Source organism: Gossypium hirsutum, chromosome A02 (genome assembly GCF_007990345.1).
Source record: "Gossypium hirsutum isolate 1008001.06 chromosome A02, Gossypium_hirsutum_v2.1, whole genome shotgun sequence".
Lineage (NCBI taxonomy): Eukaryota > Viridiplantae > Streptophyta > Magnoliopsida > Malvales > Malvaceae > Gossypium > Gossypium hirsutum.
The window spans coordinates 8,408,870-8,426,660 of record NC_053425.1 but is presented as its reverse complement, the minus strand read 5'-3'; the positions used below and the strand labels follow the sequence as shown (position 1 = coordinate 8,426,660).

General features: G+C 32.1%; 3 protein-coding genes across 4 annotated transcripts; 1 reads left to right on the top strand and 2 right to left on the bottom strand.

The window, feature by feature from the left end:
* The first annotated feature begins 4,442 nt into the window (after positions 1 to 4,442).
* Positions 4,443 to 5,841, top strand: LOC121215491 (Werner Syndrome-like exonuclease). The gene has a single exon (XM_041090124.1). It carries the CDS (start codon positions 5,029 to 5,031, stop codon positions 5,674 to 5,676), a length of 648 nt encoding a protein of 215 aa, XP_040946058.1. The 5' UTR covers positions 4,443 to 5,028; the 3' UTR covers positions 5,677 to 5,841.
* A 1,774-nt stretch (positions 5,842 to 7,615) lies between these two features.
* Positions 7,616 to 9,037, bottom strand: LOC121215488 (peroxidase 40). The gene is made up of 4 exons (XM_041090122.1): positions 8,768 to 9,037; positions 8,489 to 8,680; positions 8,247 to 8,412; positions 7,616 to 8,158 (listed from the first exon to the last, which is right to left on the bottom strand). Exons 1-4 carry the CDS (start codon positions 9,005 to 9,007, stop codon positions 7,764 to 7,766), a joined length of 993 nt encoding a protein of 330 aa, XP_040946056.1. The 5' UTR covers positions 9,008 to 9,037; the 3' UTR covers positions 7,616 to 7,763.
* Positions 9,038 to 12,034: 2,997 nt separating this feature from the next.
* LOC121202831 (probable WRKY transcription factor 48) lies at positions 12,035 to 14,839 on the bottom strand. Of its 2 annotated transcripts, XM_041090115.1 has the most exons (4): positions 14,167 to 14,830; positions 13,894 to 14,037; positions 13,257 to 13,738; positions 12,035 to 12,653 (listed from the first exon to the last, which is right to left on the bottom strand). In XM_041090115.1, the coding sequence occupies exons 1-3, from the start codon at positions 14,652 to 14,654 to the stop codon at positions 13,294 to 13,296; spliced, it is 1,077 nt and encodes a 358-aa protein (XP_040946049.1). In that variant the 5' UTR covers positions 14,655 to 14,830; the 3' UTR covers positions 12,035 to 12,653; positions 13,257 to 13,293. The 2 variants fall into 2 exon arrangements, with proteins under 2 accessions (XP_040946049.1, XP_040946053.1); XM_041090119.1 differs by lacking the exon at positions 12,035 to 12,653 and having other exon boundaries at positions 13,046 to 13,738; positions 14,167 to 14,839.
* Positions 14,840 to 17,791: the final 2,952 nt, after the last annotated feature.

The following is a 17,791-nucleotide window of genomic DNA, read 5'->3' as shown; positions in this document are numbered from 1 at the left end:
GTGTTGCAAAATATGTTAGAAAATGTTATTGAATACATATATATATAATTTTATGTACTATATTAAGTATGTTTTGGTATGAAAATTAAATTTAATTTTAATGAAGTATTGAATTGATTGAGATATTATATGAGCAATTATATGTTTGTTAGATAATTATGTAATGTTCATATTTGATTCAAAATATTTGGTAATGCTCCGTAACCCTGTTCCGATGATGAATATGGGTTAAGGGGTGTTACACGGGTGATAGTGAATTATTAAGATTAATTTATAAATTAAATTAGGTTTATTAAAAGAATAAATTATGGTTAATTAAACTTAATTAAAAATTAGTGTTAGTATATAAATAAAACAGTAGTGGAGGTTGTCATCTTCCTCCCCAAAACTAACAAAATTACTAAAAAGAAAAACATAAAGAAGAGCTTCAAAACTGTAAGTTTTTGCCCATCATTTTGGTAAGTTCAATTAAGTCCTTTCTTGTATTTTTATTTTATAGATTTTAGGTCATGGAAGCTTGATTTAGCTAGCCCATGTACCAATTTGTAAAATTGTTAAAGTTTTAAAAAGTTTCCATTGTTGGGAATTGAAAGTTTTAGGTGTTTAATTGATAGAAATTAAGCTTAGTTTAAGAAAATAATTAAACTATAAAGCTTAATTGATAGTTTTGTATATTAGGGACCAAATTGAGTAAAATGTAAAATTGACAGTAGGAATACGAAATAGGAGATCCCTGATGAGTAATTTGAAATCAAATTTAATTCGAGGATTTAAATTGAAAGTTATGCTAGTCTTGGTTTTAGAGACTAGATTTAATAGTTTTCAAAATAAGTGTGACTTTATAATTGAATGTGATTTGTCAAAGAATTTGATATTTTATATTGTCAAATTATTATTTATAGCTAAAGACGACATGGGGGTGTCAAGAGGGAAAGAAAAGAAGAGAGTTGGCAATAAGTAATTCAGATTTTCGGTTTGTATTTCTATGAGTCAAATCACTTTAATTGTTGCATAATTATACTGTTTTGCACAACATGATATTGAGGTGAGTTGAAAATGGTTAAATGAATTGTATTGGTATGATTGCGATTGATTATCGAGATAGAGGATTAAATTGAATAGAATTGAAAATAGTGAAACTTGATGTTATGAAATTTGATTTGAATTGGGCTGAACCATGTTATATTAAGTATGAATTGATGAATTGATTGATGAACTGAAAATGATGAAATGTAATTTGAGCTATTTAACGAATTGGATAATTGGTTACCTTATTAACTGTTCGAGCAGAGTTGGATATAGATAGCATGCCATAGGATAGATTGTATACGGGTTACTTTGACTATATGTCGATGAGCACTGGGCACATTTTTTTGTAGACATTCCAAAAAGTGTTGGGCACAGTTATTACTTCGGTTAAACCGATGAACCTTGGGTGCAATTTACTTATTTTAGACGTTTTGATGAGACATTGGGTGTCGAATTGGCGTGTTGGTTGGATCCGTGTATCCGTTTGAGTTCGAGTCAAGTTAATAGAGGTATAAAATGTAAAATTGATAAACTGTATATGAATTGGATTGATATTGTGAGTTGGTGCATAAACATGAGTTACGATATATAGATATCGATAGCATGTAAAAGATCATGCGAACTAGTTATATTCAAGTGGAAGACCGGTATGATAATGTGACGAATTAATGGATTCGATTTGGAAATGGTATGTTGATATGATAGAATTTTTACATACTTATACACAACAATAATTTCCATATTCAAAATGGTATATAGGGCTTTTCATATAGCAAAAACATACATTTATGCAAAGTAAACATTAACATTCCAAATCAACTTTAACCGAAGTTTAAACCAAAACCATCCACTCATAAAATGTCTCATATATAACCTTCTATGTACATGCCACATAACTAGATTTAAAACGATCAAAAGTCTACCGATAGATGATTGGATAATGTGAGCTTTGAGGTGATCCAACCAACACGCTTCGTAAAATCAATGATCTACAAGGAAAAATGAGACCACAGGTAAGCATTTTAAATGCTTAGCAAGTTCATATGAAATTTACTTAACTTAACTTGACATGACAATAATTTAACAATGGAAAATATTGGTACGGACATAGAAATCCTTTGAAATCTTACACTTTATATGTCCATTCAACAAATATATCGAATAAGTTAGTTCAAGCACATGGCATAAGCTTGTAATACATTCATACAATGATATAGCATTCCATCACAAAATATATACCATTAAATCAAATCCAACTGGTAACATATATATATTCATTCTGAACATTCCATTTCTATTTAGTACCTCTTTCATTTTTGTCGCTTGCTCGAAGAACTCAAGTAAATTGAACTTAAATATACAAAACTGACTTACTTCCACAAACTATAGATGCTGCTCATTCAAGCTGTTGAGAATTTGGAAAAGGTGTTGGACCTCAGCCATCAATAAAGAGTAATTTGATTTTCTCACACGAGCTGTGATATTTGGGCTGCTCACTCAAGTTGTAGGTCAAGTTTACTTTTGCAACTTTATTTGATGTTGCTCACTCAAGCTATTGAGAATCCACAAAACTCCTTGACCAACACCCGATTTCTTTTTAAACTTTAATTGCATGGCTTTCGTATTCTAATCGTTTTACTAAGTTTACATGGGGATTATTACCATTTCTATATAAATTCAAACCTTGAAACCGTAAACTCACTTTTCACATTTCGAATAACAATCCATATACATTCTTAACCCTATAATGCCATCATATTCATATCATCTATCTATATATACATTTCAATTCCATTCAATACATCATATCTATTTGTGGTAATCATATTATTCATTCTTTACTATTTAGTCCTTTAGATGACAATTTCACCAAAATTACATAACAATTTAAACTAAAAAATAAACACTATAATACAAACATATCATGAATTAAATAAGTATCATATGTACTTACCTAGCAAAAACAACAACTGATAAGGTGCCAGGGACTAATCCACAAATTTGTTTTTTCCTCGATTATTCTCCGGTTGATTCAATTCACGATCTATAACAACAAACTAGTAATTTTTCATATCCAAACTTAAAATCTAACAAATTAGCACCAATTCCATCAAGCATTCAATAATGGAAACTTTTAGAAACTTTAACAGTTTCACAAATTGATACAAGGGTTAGCTAAATCAAGCTCTTGAGATATCAAAAACATAAAAATTACAAAAAAAATGGCTTAAAATGGCTTACGAAATGAAGGATTAATGCTTGGAATGTCAAAATCTTATTTTTTTCTTCTATGATTTAGGTGAAGAAGATGGTTGAATATAAAAGTTACTTATTTTTCTTTTAATTTGTGTTTTATATGTTAGTTAACTTTTAATTAATTACAATTAACTTATTTAATTTTAATTAACTAATCTTAAGCATAAATTAACACATTTGGTGGATGTTGGTTGGCCATCAACACCGTTTGGACACAATATAATAGTCCAATTGCCTAATTGAACCTTCAATTAATTAAAATTCCATAACAATTAACTTTTACTCCTTTTACGATTTAGTCTTTATGCCTTAAGTAATCACTAATTCTACAAAATTATCTATCCAAAATTCAATTCACCTATACAGTAACTTCTTAGATATTTACGAGCTCGGTTTATGGAAACTTGGTCTTATTACCTCATTTTCCAACACCACTAACTTTAGGGTCGCTACACTTGTACGTTAAACTAACATCCAATTAACAAATTTGTCAAATCAAAATTTAAAATAATACTATAATTAACTCGTAAATATTAGTTAATAATATTTAAGAACTCGGTCATTGGAGAACAGGGTTTTGAAACCATCATTTTCGGTACTATTGAAAATCAGATTGTTACAAGTATTACATGTTCAATATGTTTGCGTAAACATTTATATGAATTGAAATGATATGGACATATGTGGTAAATTCTACTCAGTGAATAGTAGTTGAAAAAATATTATAAAATGATCCAAAATTTATATTTTTATAGAATGATCATGATCAAAGTATATTATATTTATTGTTGAAACTCTTGAAGAGATTAAAATATATTTCCCCAACATTTTTCTTCACTCATGACTTTGAAAAGCATGATGGTATAAATGAGTAGCAAAGAATGGTGATACAGTTGTACTCTTTTTCCTTTAACCGGGGTTTCATTCCACTGGATTTTCTTAGCAAGGCTTTTAATGAGACGACATGTCATGAATATTTTATTATTAAGTGGATGTCCATCAAGATCAATATAAGTTTGATGTACTTTAGGACTCTATTAGTCATTAGAAGTAGAGTTTTATTTTATTTATACTTCTTATGTCTATAAATACAGATTGTAAACATCTCTATTTATCAATAAAATCTATAGTCCTTTTGCTCTCCCAAACTCTTTTATCTTTATTTCATAACACAACCCACATAAATTTTTTATTTAGATTTTAGAACATTCAAGTTATAAAATTCAAACTCATTAATCTTTATATATATATTTTTAATTCACTTGGGTCCAAAGAGTGTTTTTCGCTGTTATGTTTCTCAATTCTTAAAGCAAGCAATTAGATTATAGATAGGGAAGGGAGAATGAATTTGCAGGTATTCAATCTTAGGCCAATTAACTTAAAATCGTGACATAATTGGGAAATGGGATCGTTTTAATAAATAAAAGATTGGAATGAAATGATTCAAAAGTTATGAATTGAAATGGAATAAACACAAAAACTAAAGGTCATGGACAAAAATTTACCCTTAAATATCCCTGAGGCAAAGGTTACTTGCAGAGGAAGTCAGATATTCAGCAGTTTGCGATTACATTATTTTCATATTTTCTCCTCAAATTCACAAAATAAAAGGAGGAAATATAGCAACTTTCGTCTCAAATTTCCGTCCTTATTAACCGCTGCCTTGTTTTAACCAATCCATTTCCACAGGTTTGACCTAAATCCCATTTTAGATAGCCTTAAAAAATTGTCCCCAAATCCGCCATGAATGATGACTACATTACCATCTCACCCCATTTCAACCAAGACCCATACAGATTCCGAACTTACACCGTAACTTTCTTCTCAACTCCCATCATCACCACAGTCACCGCCACCCCATCTGTTGTCCGCAACTGGCTCTTCAGAGTCCTTCGTCTCCACAGTATCCGTCGCAACAGGCTCGTCGTCGGCCTTGGGGTTCAATGGAGCCCTTACTCTTCCCTCCCCCACCCTCCAGCAGCCACTCTTCAACTTTGCATCGGACATCAATGCCTCATCTTCCAACTCCTACATGCAGATACCGTGCCCTTATCTCTTCGTCGCTTCTTGAATGATCCTCGTAATACTTTCGTCGGAGTTTGGAACCATAGTGACATAGCTATGCTGTTGAGGTCTGAGCATAGGCTTTCGGTTTCAAGGGTGGTTGATGCTCGTCATGTTGCTGCTGAGAGAAATGGGTTGAGTTCACAGTTGTCTATGGAGAAGTTGGCTGAGATACTTTTGGGTGCTCCTGATGTTAAGAAGCCTCAAAGTATTGGGGTCAGTAATTGGAATGATTATCGGCTTTCTTTAGAGCAAGTCCAGTATGCTTGTGTTGATGCTTATGTTAGTTTTGAATTGGGGAGGGTATTGCAAGTTTGGAATTGGTAGGCTGGAAGACTGGAAAAATTAAGGGTTTTAAGTGTACTTGCTTCAATGGCTAGTGAAGGGTTCCTTTTTGTCTGGATTATAAAACTTTAACACGCTTTCTTTTGCTTTATGGATATGGATTTCATACTATGTTGATCCATTGAAGTTTGAAAATTTTCTGGTAAATGATATTATTTCTTTTGTATTTGATAGTTTTGCATTTCTGTTAAGTTCTTGTTGTTTGTGACTGATGATCATTTTAAGAATGTCTCTGTTTCATTCATCCTAGAGAAGTTCACCTCTGTGTGATGCAAGTAAACTATAATCATGGAGACCAATACTTCTTTCTGACGTTAATATTAATCTTGCTTGTTGAATTATAACTTAGTATGATGCTAGGTGTTGCTTTTTATCATGGTTTTTAAGTTTCAGCCGACACCAAATTGATATCTTGTTTAGAAAGAAACAAGGAGTTAGATTAACATTAAGTAGATGTCCTCCTTGAACTACATTTCCATCTACGATACTGACAAAACTTAGATTTGACCTTGAACCAGCTTGGTTTAAATCTTTCATGCTAATTATTAACTTGTAGATTGAACTTGTGTGCCATAAATGACTTTGAAATGTGATATCATGCATCCTATAGTAAGAGATCCTTGTTTACATAATATGTCAATAGTTCTTTGATTATGATAGACCTTATTAGTTGTGTTGAGGCCTTTGAGGGGGGGTGGAGGTTTGCATGGTGGCTAAGAGCCTTAAGGAGTGATTCGAGGTTGGCATGGTGATTGGAGGTGGGCGAGGTTGAGACTTTGGTTTGGTAGGGGTAACAGTGGAGTAAGTCTTGAGTATGAAGGTGGTAAGAGTGACTTATGTATACCCTTCTTTGTAAGATCCTTGCTACGAGCGTGCCAATAGGTGGGCATTAGCTATACTTGTCATGGGAGGATTCCTTGACATGCGTGAGGGTTCGTTGTCTTCTCGTGTATTCCTTGATGTGTCTTGAGAGGACTAGGGGATCTTGACATGGGGAGGTTAATTGTCCTCAGGAGGGTCAGCTAACACAACCTTATAGGTCTATGATTAGTCGGAGGCTTGGCCTTCGCTAGGCTGCCGAGGATGGTTGTTGTGTGGCAGGTAAATGGTTTTGAGTTACTACACCGATCTGTCATCACCCGACTGGCAACCTGTCTCTAGGGCCAGGCGTTGGTGGTTCAACCTTCTTTTGATTTGGGCCTAAAAAGTTGTTTATTATATTGCTTTGACTCTTAATTTTTTTGAAGTATTTGTGTCTAATGTATATCTAGCCACGAGTATCCGGACCTTTCCAATACATTGAAATATTTAACAATCCCATACCCTATGCTCCTACCCAAGTCCGAGTGTATGCATAATTGTGTTTCTCAAAAACTTGTATCTATAAGAGGTTATAGGGTAGCTATAGCATTTTCAAACAGCTTCTTCAACGGTGCTCTTGCTTTACCTAATTAAATGCTTACAAGTTTTGCTTGTTTTAAATTCATGGATAGAATTTGTATATCACCCATATCTATATTTTAACAAGTGTTTTTTCAACTTAATGTATACTACTTGTGGTGGTCTTTTGTATAACTTCGCTTTTTTCTATGATAGTACTCTCTCCTCTGTAATTTGATCCATTGCAATCCTTAGACATTTTTTGTGGGGATATGCTTATTCACTGAATGTGGAATCCTTTTACTTTTTGAGATCTTTGACATTTAGCAACTACTTGATTCATATCTTATTTTGTGAAATCTCTGCTTCATGTGCCCCCAAAGATATTACTGTTTTCGAATCGTTTTCTTTTTCTTGGAGTTCATGTAGAAGAGAATTGTTTTTCTTGGAGTTCGGTCATAAAAACGTGTAACGTAATTGGTATAATAATAAAAGAGTTCGAAATAGATCCTTGTTTTTGCTCTAAATCGACATTCTGTAATGACAATTATAATTAGATTTCATTCTACTAAGATTCCAAATAAGGTTACTCCTAAACATGCACTTAAACCATAACTACATAATAACTTCTTAATGTTACAACCATGCAAACTCGAGCAAAGCAAATGCAATGGCAACAATGAAGTTGATTAATTAACAACCCGGCAATTCCCCCGAATCTGGCCATCGGTCCCTGTTAGCACCCCTAAGCTTCCCATTTTCAGCATCGAATTCTTGAAGTCCTCAAAGAAGGCCAAAGGGTCCTCAGCATAGGATAGTACAAGCTGTCTAGTTTGAAAATCATCGGTGACAAGCGCCTGGTCAGATGGCAGCAATCCCTCTCCGGAAAGAAGGTTAATGTAATACTGGTTGTCAAACGTCGCAGGGCTGACCAGATCAAGTTGCGCAAGCCTTGAGTTCCCATCCGTTTGTGAGCACAGCTGCTGCAGGTTTTGAAGGAAATCAAGGTTAATATCTGGACCATTTGAGCCTTGAAGCCGAGAACTAAATGTCGAACATCGAGCCATTCCCAACGTGTGTGCACCTGCAAAAACAATGCCAATGCTTGGTTTCATGGTTATATAATTGAGACATTTAAAAATACAAGGTGCATTGTCTTAAAAAATCATCACCAGAAAGTGCAATCATGTCATTGAATGAGAGTCCAACGTTTTGGAACTTGGCAACAAGTAATGGCGCCGTTGAATTTGGACCTGGAATATTGTTTGTTGCTGCTTCTTTGCTAGCACCCAAGCTGTCTTTTCTCCCCATCTCCACTTCCCAACTCGGACCCCCTGACTGCATTCCCAAATTTTATATTTTCATTACTCAGACTCGGATATAAGTATTAGATACGGATGTATATATAACTCACTATAACGACAGAGTCTCTAGCAGCTGTTGCAAGAATATCAGCACAAGAAACAGTTTGAGGGCAAACAGATTCGAGCTCCGATTTAATAGCGTCGATTACTTCAAATCCTCTCAAAGAATTCAAGTTCGGCAGTGCGGTTTTCTCACCGGTGAAATCCTCAGTATCATCCAACAACACTGAGCCATCACAACCCTGCCAAAAAGAAAACTCACATCCAACATCAATTATTTGTACACGAATACATAAATATTAGTAGCATAAATTAAAAGAGTGACTTGCATTAACAAAGCAATCGTGGAAATGAAGCCGAAGCAACGAAGCTGCCATTCTAGAGTCCTGTGATACTGCATTTTCAACCCAAGAGTAGATGATGGACTCTGCCTCCGAGCAGCTATTTTTATATAAGTCGATCTGCAACACTATACTAATGTCGTCCACGCATGTTTCGTTCATGGTGTTTGCAACATTAAAGGAAACCATTACCAAACATAAACATAATAAAACCAAACAATTGGCCATCTTTCTGCTCTTACTACTTACAAACTGCAACTTAAAGATCATATATATATATATATGAATTGAGGCAAAGGGGGTGGTTTAAACGTGAAGGAAGACGCAGTCAAGCAATGGAAGAGGTCAAGTTTTTGATGAATTTCGTCATGAGAGTAACAATATAATACCTAACGCCATGTGCTGCTGCAGATTGAAAGCTTTTTGAGGTAAAAATGATTCTAATATTTTTCAACTTGTTTCGATTTTGTAGATCACCTAAAGCATAAAGCCCAACCCATTTCAATCAACATGTTTAAAATGTAGGCCGAAATCAAGTTTTGATATTTAAAAGTCAAAAGCTTGGTCTATTTTTTCGATTTTGTTATTTTTTATATATTGTATAAAGTTTAAATATATAAAATTATAATATAGATATTAAAAATATATTAATTTATTTATATTTAAAATTTCAATAAAATAAAACCTAATTTTAAAATATAAAATTTCTAAATATTAATAAAAGTAACATATTTCTAAAAAATTAAAACGATTTAAATAAATTTTGATTAATTATTTACAAATATAAGTGAAATTTTAAGGCTCATCCTTTTTGCCAGGCTATGCTTGATACATATTTTTTTTTATACGAGAGAAAAGGGGATGGGAGAAAAATTATTTTATGGATCCTTCTCACCACATCATCCATAGTCTCTTTCCAATTATTCAATGACATTTCAATCATTTTTTTCATGCCATTGACACATAATTTTAATAACTTTTTACCATGAACCTCGAAATTTGAATACTGAATCATGTATTTCAAATCTCGAATCCCAAATCACAGGCTTGAACTCTAAACCTCAAACCCCAAACCCTAAACTTGGGTTTGGGTTCGAGTTCAGAGTTCAGGTAAAAAAAAGTATTTAAAATATGTGTCAATGACATGAAAAATAATTATTGAAATATTATTAAATAATTGAAAAAAAACTATAAATGATATGATGAGAAGGGTTCATAAATAATTCTAGGGAATGAGGTGATAAGATTTAAATTCATGATAAATACATACAACTCAAAACACATATATTATTAAAATTTAAACTTAAAAAAATTAATAAATATCACTTTTTTTTTTGGTAAGAGATATAATATCTTTGAGGGTAGGAGAGTAAAAAGACCTATAATTTTTTATCCCATACAACTCAAGATAGCATCTAAGTGCTCAAAATTCAAAAAGACAACTCAAATTTATTCTCTCAAATTCTCAATTATTAATTTCTTTTAGAATGGGATGACAAGATGTGATGTTCAACCTCATCTACAATCATACCCCCCTTATACTTATGTCTCTACTCCTATTAATACACCTTCTTCTTTTTTATGTAATTCCAATATTTATTCTCAAATATATTATTATATTCTTAATTTTAATAGCTTATAATGTTAAATTTAGCCTTCACTGTTTATAGTTTTTATTAATTTGGCTTTTTATTAGTTAAATCTGACTATTAACATCTAAAAAAGTCAAATCATTTTTTAATAGAAATGCAGATTAAAATATTAATATTTTAATGACTAGTGTGACAACATGTAGAATAACCCATATGTACTTTCATACTAACATGTCACTCTTTGTCCAACAAATTGAAAGGTTAAATTTGGGATTATACCTTTCAATAACAAAGATTTAAATTATTAGAAAAAAATCAAATTTAAAAAAAATAAAAAAAAAACAATTATAAAGTCATTCGTTGATAAAGTTGTATAGAATTATTTTATATTTAATAAAATAAAAATTCGAATCACAACATCTGCTATTTCTTTTCTCCTCGATAGATTGATGTCTCTTTTCAGATTGTGTGGTTTCATTACTTTCTAATTTGATTAATGATAGTTGTTACATCAGAAAATTTGGGATAAGAACATAGAACTTTTTGTTTTTCTCAAACAACCAAGCTTTCTATCTTTTTAACTTTCCAGCAATGTTTGAGCAAACCCTATTTAGCCCACCAATAGAGGAAATGTTCATTAGCACGAGGCAAGAATCCTATCTCTTCTTCCTTGTGACGTTTGAGTAAACTAGTGACCAACCTATGTTTACATTCTATACATCTTCTTTCCAATCACCATCATACAATTCCCTATACATATGAATTCACACACTTTATACATTTCTATAACATAATTTATTATTATAATTGCTCAAATTGATTTAATTTATTTATCGTATTTTCAAAATATTATCTTTAAAGTTTGAAAATTTTATGTAAGACCGCTATAAGTAAATAAAATACATGATAATCGAGTTGAATTCCAAACAAACAATTTTGTCATTTCACCATTACTTTCTATTGGAAAAGTACATATTTGACAAGATAAGTATGCAATGTATTATTTATATATGCCCAAAAACTTTCCATTTTATATATTACGTTTTCTACTTCTTTAAATCACATGTTTTTAGAAAAAAAAATGAATTTCAAACATGTTGAATCATGTACATAAAAGTAAAGGATTGGTATTAAAATTTCCAGTTAACATAAATCTCGAGTTTGATACTTAAACAATTTTTATCAATATATATTTTTCATAAAGTGCTTTAAAGTGATAATTCTAAATTTAATTATACTACTTCTTTACGTATTATATGTAAAGTGCATACACGTATCAATATGCAAAGCATTTCTAAAAAGCTTGAAATATACGTATATGCAAAGCAGAAATAATATATATATATAAGTGTACAATATTTCAATCCAGCTGTTATGTGCAAAAATCTTCCAAAAGGATCCCACATTTGAAGACGTTAAATAAAAGATACTGATAAGACAATTTTGAAAGAAAAGAAAAAGAGAAAAAAGTTTAATCATTCTTTCACGTACCTTATCTTTATTCTTACATGATGAATATAATATATGTTTCCACAATATGCTCTAACAGACAAAATTGTTATTTTTATTCACAAAACTTAAACTAATCAACTTAGTCTTCCACGAGTAACGATAATAAGATTATGTGATATAGAATAAGGATTAAGAGTTATTCCGTAATTTAATTCGAAGCTAGTGTTATAGATTATGTATATAATATAAATATGCAATCATACACATGTAAACATACATACATTACACACTCACATACATATACATATATGTATATATAATGCTAGTGCATATATAATTTCAACAAAAGAATATAAGCATATGGTGGGTATGAAATATTCTTTTAAATGAAATCCAAAGGTATGCATGCAAACTGAATATTGCTCTATATTATATATATGAGCTATTGCTATTTGTATTGAGAAAGTTTAACTTTCTTCATAACTCTGCTTTAAATACAATATCTTTATACATATGACCACATATATATACATATATAAGTAGCTTAGCATGTTGAGGAGTACTGTACCTTGTTCCTAGAGCTTAATATTGCTCAGACAGTGATATATGGGGAAAATCTCTCGCCATTCCTTGTAATATCTAGAGATTATAGCACTATCCATTTCCTTGCTAAGTTGTTCATATTCCATTTATTGACCCTCCATCTCTTCCCTGTTAATTAGCTTAAAAAGGAAGATCCAAAAAGCTAATTAATGGTGGAGGAATGGTTAAAAGTTATATTGTTGTATACATATCTTTGAACCCTCCATGCATTGTATGTACTCCAATACCTGCTATATTACACGCGAATACCCGACATAGGTTGGCTTAGTTACTAGAGTAGTCATTAACACTGAAAAATATCAAAGTTGGAGTCTGCTAATCATAATAATAAATTTTTCAAAACACATTATCTGTTCAATTTCATTGCCCTACCATCTCCTACCTTTAGGGTGGATTTCCCATCTTGATTATTGTAGAAATGCCCCCTTTCTTTCCCCATAAAGTTGAACAATTTGATATGTCCCCATACAAAAAGGTACTATAAGTAATTATAACTACTTTTCTCATCAAGAAAAACCCTAACCCTAAACTCTTTCTCTCTCTAGCTTGATAATAATCTATATGTTGATGATCATATATGCATGGGTGCACACATTGAAGCTATAAGAAAACAAAAAAGTAAAAGGAACCCAGTATATCTCCATATGATTGAATACTTCCTAAATACAAAGAATAGCCACAAGAAAAACTAATAGTACAAAAAACTACTACTAAAAAGCACTAGTGATCTAATAATTGTACAGAGATAATTAACATATAATTAAGCAACATAAAAATGGTGAAAAGTGGGGTTCTTTCTTGATGATGAGTTGGTTAGAAAAACGACATACCAGTAGTAAACACATAATTAAAAACCCATTTTTTTTCCTACTGATCTTCTTCCTTTGCTTCTGTCCTCATCGGTGTGGGAACAATATCCTGAAGAAGCCCATGGTCTCTATGTGATAAAGCTGAAGGATTTGGGTTACTGAATCGTGGTTTCTCTTGAAGAAAACCAGGGAACGAGGGATGGATTATGTTTGAGCTAGCTGTGGTGATGTTCAAAGAAGGAGTTGAGTTATATATATAGGGTTGTAATTGTTGTTGCTGCTGCTGCTGTTGATGGTTTAAGTACATAGGTTGAGGAATAATGAAACATGGAGCACCGAAAGCGGAGGAATCCGGTGCTATTCCGATTGCCCCTCGAGGCATTATTGGACATGGATGCGTATGCTGGCCTTCGTACGTCGTGACGACGATGGTCGGATCGTCGGACGATCTCTCGACTCTCTTCTTCACCCCACATCCTGCCGTAGTGCAACGATAATAGCTCCTATTTTTCAATCATACATTAGAATCCCACAAATAAAAAAGTTAATTCAAAAGTACTTTTTTTCTTTATGAAATTTTGAATTCTTGGTATGCAAGGAACATATTCAAAATTGATATACTAATTTAAAAAAGAAAAAACAATTTTGATATATATACCTCGGATAAGGGCTGTTTTTCACAGCTTTTTGCCCATATTTTCTCCATCTATAGCCATCATCTAAGTGATCAATATCACTCTTGGTCATGAAGGCAAATCTGGGTTCCCTTTGCCTTTTTGGATTCTTCTTTTTGGGTTTCAACCTAAACCCCGTCAAACTTTACTTAAAAAACCACCACTTACAAATATGTATATGTATATGTATATGTATACGATGTATGTGTGTAAGTCATGATGAAACCCATAGCTTAAAAAAAGATGAAAAAGCTTACGGTTTCTTTGTCTTGTCCTCATCATCCCCAGCTTTCGTTTGCTCATCATTTGCAGCTAATTCATTGGAAGAAGAAGAGATGGAAGAAGAGTTTGGCGTCGCGGGGTTGTTCAAGACCTCGGAAGATTCCGGCACGGTGGAAGCCGGCGACAAAAGACCAGCCTGATGATTGAGGTGCTGCTGCTTAGAGTCAGTGTGGAGTTCGTGTAATATATCATCATCATGGTGGTGAAACACTGGTAATGGAGGTGAGGATGGTGGAAGAATCGAAGGCTGAAAAGAATCGAATAAAGAAGGAGCAACAAAATCTTGATGGATACCAAGCAAATCCATGAAACCCAATGACCCCCACTTATCTCCACCACTGCCTTCACATGATGTTCCCGCCATGTCAAAGATGCTCCCACCACCACCACCACCAAAGGCTGACGGAATCTCATCGGGAAATCTCATATTCGCCATGGGATTATTCTCGTTCTTCTTCTCCATAAAACTATTCACATATTCTATTTCCTTTTTTATTGAACAAAACTAGGGAGGAAATGGTGGGGGGAGTATTGTATATTGGGGGTGTGTGTTTCTTTTCAAGTGTGAAATGTAAATGGATTTTTGGGTTAATAATTTGGATAACAGCTTGGAATTTTGGGGAAGAAGGTGACCGCCATTTGCCGGTTAATTATGAATACGGTACGTGTCGATTTTAAAGAGCAGGGTATTGGGCGGGCATTTATTGCTTTTGGACCGCCCTCTCTTCTTTTTTGGGTCCACTTTTGCGTACGCGTATTCTTAACCGGTTTAACCGGTTGTGTGTGTGGACGGGGGCCCGTCTCTTTTCGCGGTTCAGCTTTTTAACTTTTTAAATTTTTTCAAAAATTAATTAAGCTAATCAGGCGTTTATCCAAATCAGGTGAGTTGATATATAATATTAGTACATTTCAAATATCATTTAAAATTTCTTAATTTTTTTTATTCTACAAATAATTTTAAAAAATTAATATATGCTTATTTTTTAAAATATTTTACTATACATATGTAGTGCACATGTTAACCGTTAACCCTATATATTTTATTACACCCTAAAAACAAAATGACACTATCCTAGGTTCACTTGTGGAGTTTTTTTATTTCACTAGTAGTGTATAAGATAATAAGTTTTATAATTAACATTTCTTTTTAAGTTTATTCATATAATTTTTTCAAAAAAAAATTATAAACATGACTAAAATTTTAATGTTTACATTATAATATCATATATTATTATCGATTTATTTTTTTATGTGATATAACTCACGTAAAAATAGATAAAAATAATATATTATATAGTTAGAAAATATGCTAGGTTAAATCAAGTTCGAGTCTTGATTATTTAAATCCAATTCAGTTCATATTAAAAATATGTCTTTTTTTTATCCAAATCTTTTTTATATTAAATACTTTTTTTAAATTTTTCTTAAATTTCGAGTGAATTTTCAAATTTGTAAACAATGGATGAAATTATATATTAATTTCATACCTTTTGGTGGCAAATTTAGTTTTGTATTTTATTTATTGTTACTATATGAATTCATGAAATAGGGCTATATGTATACACATATGTTATTCACATTTCAATTATATATATATATGTGTGATGTTAATTTTCATGTCAATTTGTAAGTTCACATAATATATATTCGATAACTTTAATCAAATACTAAGTAGTATGTTATTATGTTAGAAACAACTTTTGTCTCACCATTTTTATAATTAAACTTACGTGACTCTCTTTTTCTATTTTCGGCCAACCATTTAATAAAATTTTTAATCAGTGATTAGTTAACTTTAATCATAACATTAAAACTCCAAATTACATCATAAAGTTTTTTAGCTTTTTTTTGTGATAATATCAAATTAGATTGATTAAAAGCATTATTAGTTTTGTCTTATTGTATAATTCCTAAAACTTCATTGGCGGCGTCATCGAAAACCTGTAGACTTATCTTCTACGTTAAACCCAACCAATCAGCAACTATATTGACTATGTTAAGGCTCTGACCACCTTTGGATTATTAGTCTAAATCGTGGCCCGTTTAAAACCTTCATTAAGCAAAACGAGTAAACCATCTAAAATACCCTATAGCTCAGCCTTAAAAGGTGTGCATCTCCCTAAATAGTGATTGAACCCCAAGATCCAATTTCCAAGATGATCACGCAACACACCACTAGTAGAAGCACTTCCAGTATCTCTAACCACTGCACCATCAGTGAATAAGTGTAACCACGTACCTATCAGGGGCGCTCGAGAACCAAAAGTACGGAATTGTGCAGGTATCCATTATGGCTTAACTCATACAATTGAGCCCAACTAAAAGAAGCATTGACAATCTCAAGTGTTGACCAAGTAATATTTTGGAAGATAAACAAATTATTATTCTTTCAGATGCGCCAAATAATTAATCCAAAAAGACAAGAGCAAATAACCCCTCGTCTAGATAACCTCGTGTGACAACAAAGGTTAGAAGTCAACCAATCTTGAAGAGTCCAAGAGAAAAACATGTGTTGCTGATCAATTGGGACAATATGAGCTACTATGTCCAATTCCCCGCCGAGTACGCTCCATAGTAGTTAGAAGTCTTTGCTTAGACGCTAACCAGAGGAAAAATCTAACTCTCTGCGACCCTTATTTGCTTAACCACATCCTCTGACAACCAACCACAAAAACAAGTCAAGATTCCAAACTCCATAGCATGAGTAGGAATTTGCGTTATAAAAAGACCTATTGTCGGAATCCAATGATCTTTTCAACAACAAATACTAGTGCCATTTCCTATTGACAGGCTAAGTTCTCACAAAACAATGGTCATACCTTAGAAAGAGACCTCCAAAGGTGCGAGCATTGACTTCGAGCAATGGTATTCGGTAATTGCTGAATAGAGGAAATTTAAGCGACTCGAACTTGATTTGCAAGGGGGAGAAGCACATGTATATCCATTAGTGATTTTTAATTATTTTAAATAAAAAAATGAGTTAATTTATTCTCTTTGATAATCTAGTTTTAATTTACCCATTTGTAAATTTATCATCTAAAAATTTTGTTGACTCATTTGAGAATAATTTCCTAGAAAGACAAGAGGAAAAGATAAATCTATGAAACTTTTCCACTCTTAAGCCTCCATGTGCAACATAATATTTATAGACCCCTATATACTATACTAGTACAATCGGGACTAATTAATAATTATTTAATATATATTTTTTAATAATCTAAATTAATTTATTTTAAAAAAATAGTTTTCATTATCTTTTATTTTTTTTATTCAACAAAACAAGAGCATAAGGGCACTTTAGTTGATTATTACTATTCTCAAATTTTCAGTAATATATAAATAACAAGGAAACGTCCTTTTGGGATTTTTTTAATTTCAAATTTTGGCATTTTCCAATAAAGTAATTTGTACTTGAAATAATAAAAATAAAAATAAGCGCGTTGTAAATGCTGACACAATATATACGTCAGCTCCAGGTAATTATTCGCCCACCTCTTTCCCGACAAGCTAACACCGTCGACCAACAACTACTACAACTTCAACTTTCATTCATTTTCTATTTAATTAAAATTTATTTAATTTGAGAGAAAATTAAATTAA

Excerpts from the sequence above, each read along its gene's own strand:
- LOC121215491 (XM_041090124.1), top strand. The coding sequence starts at position 5,029 with ATGAATGATGACTACATTACCATCTCACCCCATTTCAACCAAGACCCA.
- LOC121202831 (XM_041090119.1), bottom strand. The coding sequence starts at position 14,654 with ATGGAGAAGAAGAACGAGAATAATCCCATGGCGAATATGAGATTTCCC. Across the intron at positions 14,038-14,166 it reads GAGGACAAGACAAAGAAACC|GTTGAAACCCAAAAAGAAGA; the intron begins GTAAGCTTTTTC and ends GACGGGGTTTAG. Across the intron at positions 13,739-13,893 it reads AAAAACAGCCCTTATCCGAG|GAGCTATTATCGTTGCACTA; the intron begins GTATATATATCA and ends ATTGAAAAATAG.
- LOC121215488 (XM_041090122.1), bottom strand. The coding sequence starts at position 9,007 with ATGGCCAATTGTTTGGTTTTATTATGTTTATGTTTGGTAATGGTTTCC. Across the intron at positions 8,681-8,767 it reads TCCACGATTGCTTTGTTAAT|GGTTGTGATGGCTCAGTGTT; the intron begins GCAAGTCACTCT and ends TCTTTTTGGCAG. Across the intron at positions 8,413-8,488 it reads CTAGAGACTCTGTCGTTATA|TCAGGGGGTCCGAGTTGGGA; the intron begins GTGAGTTATATA and ends TTGGGAATGCAG.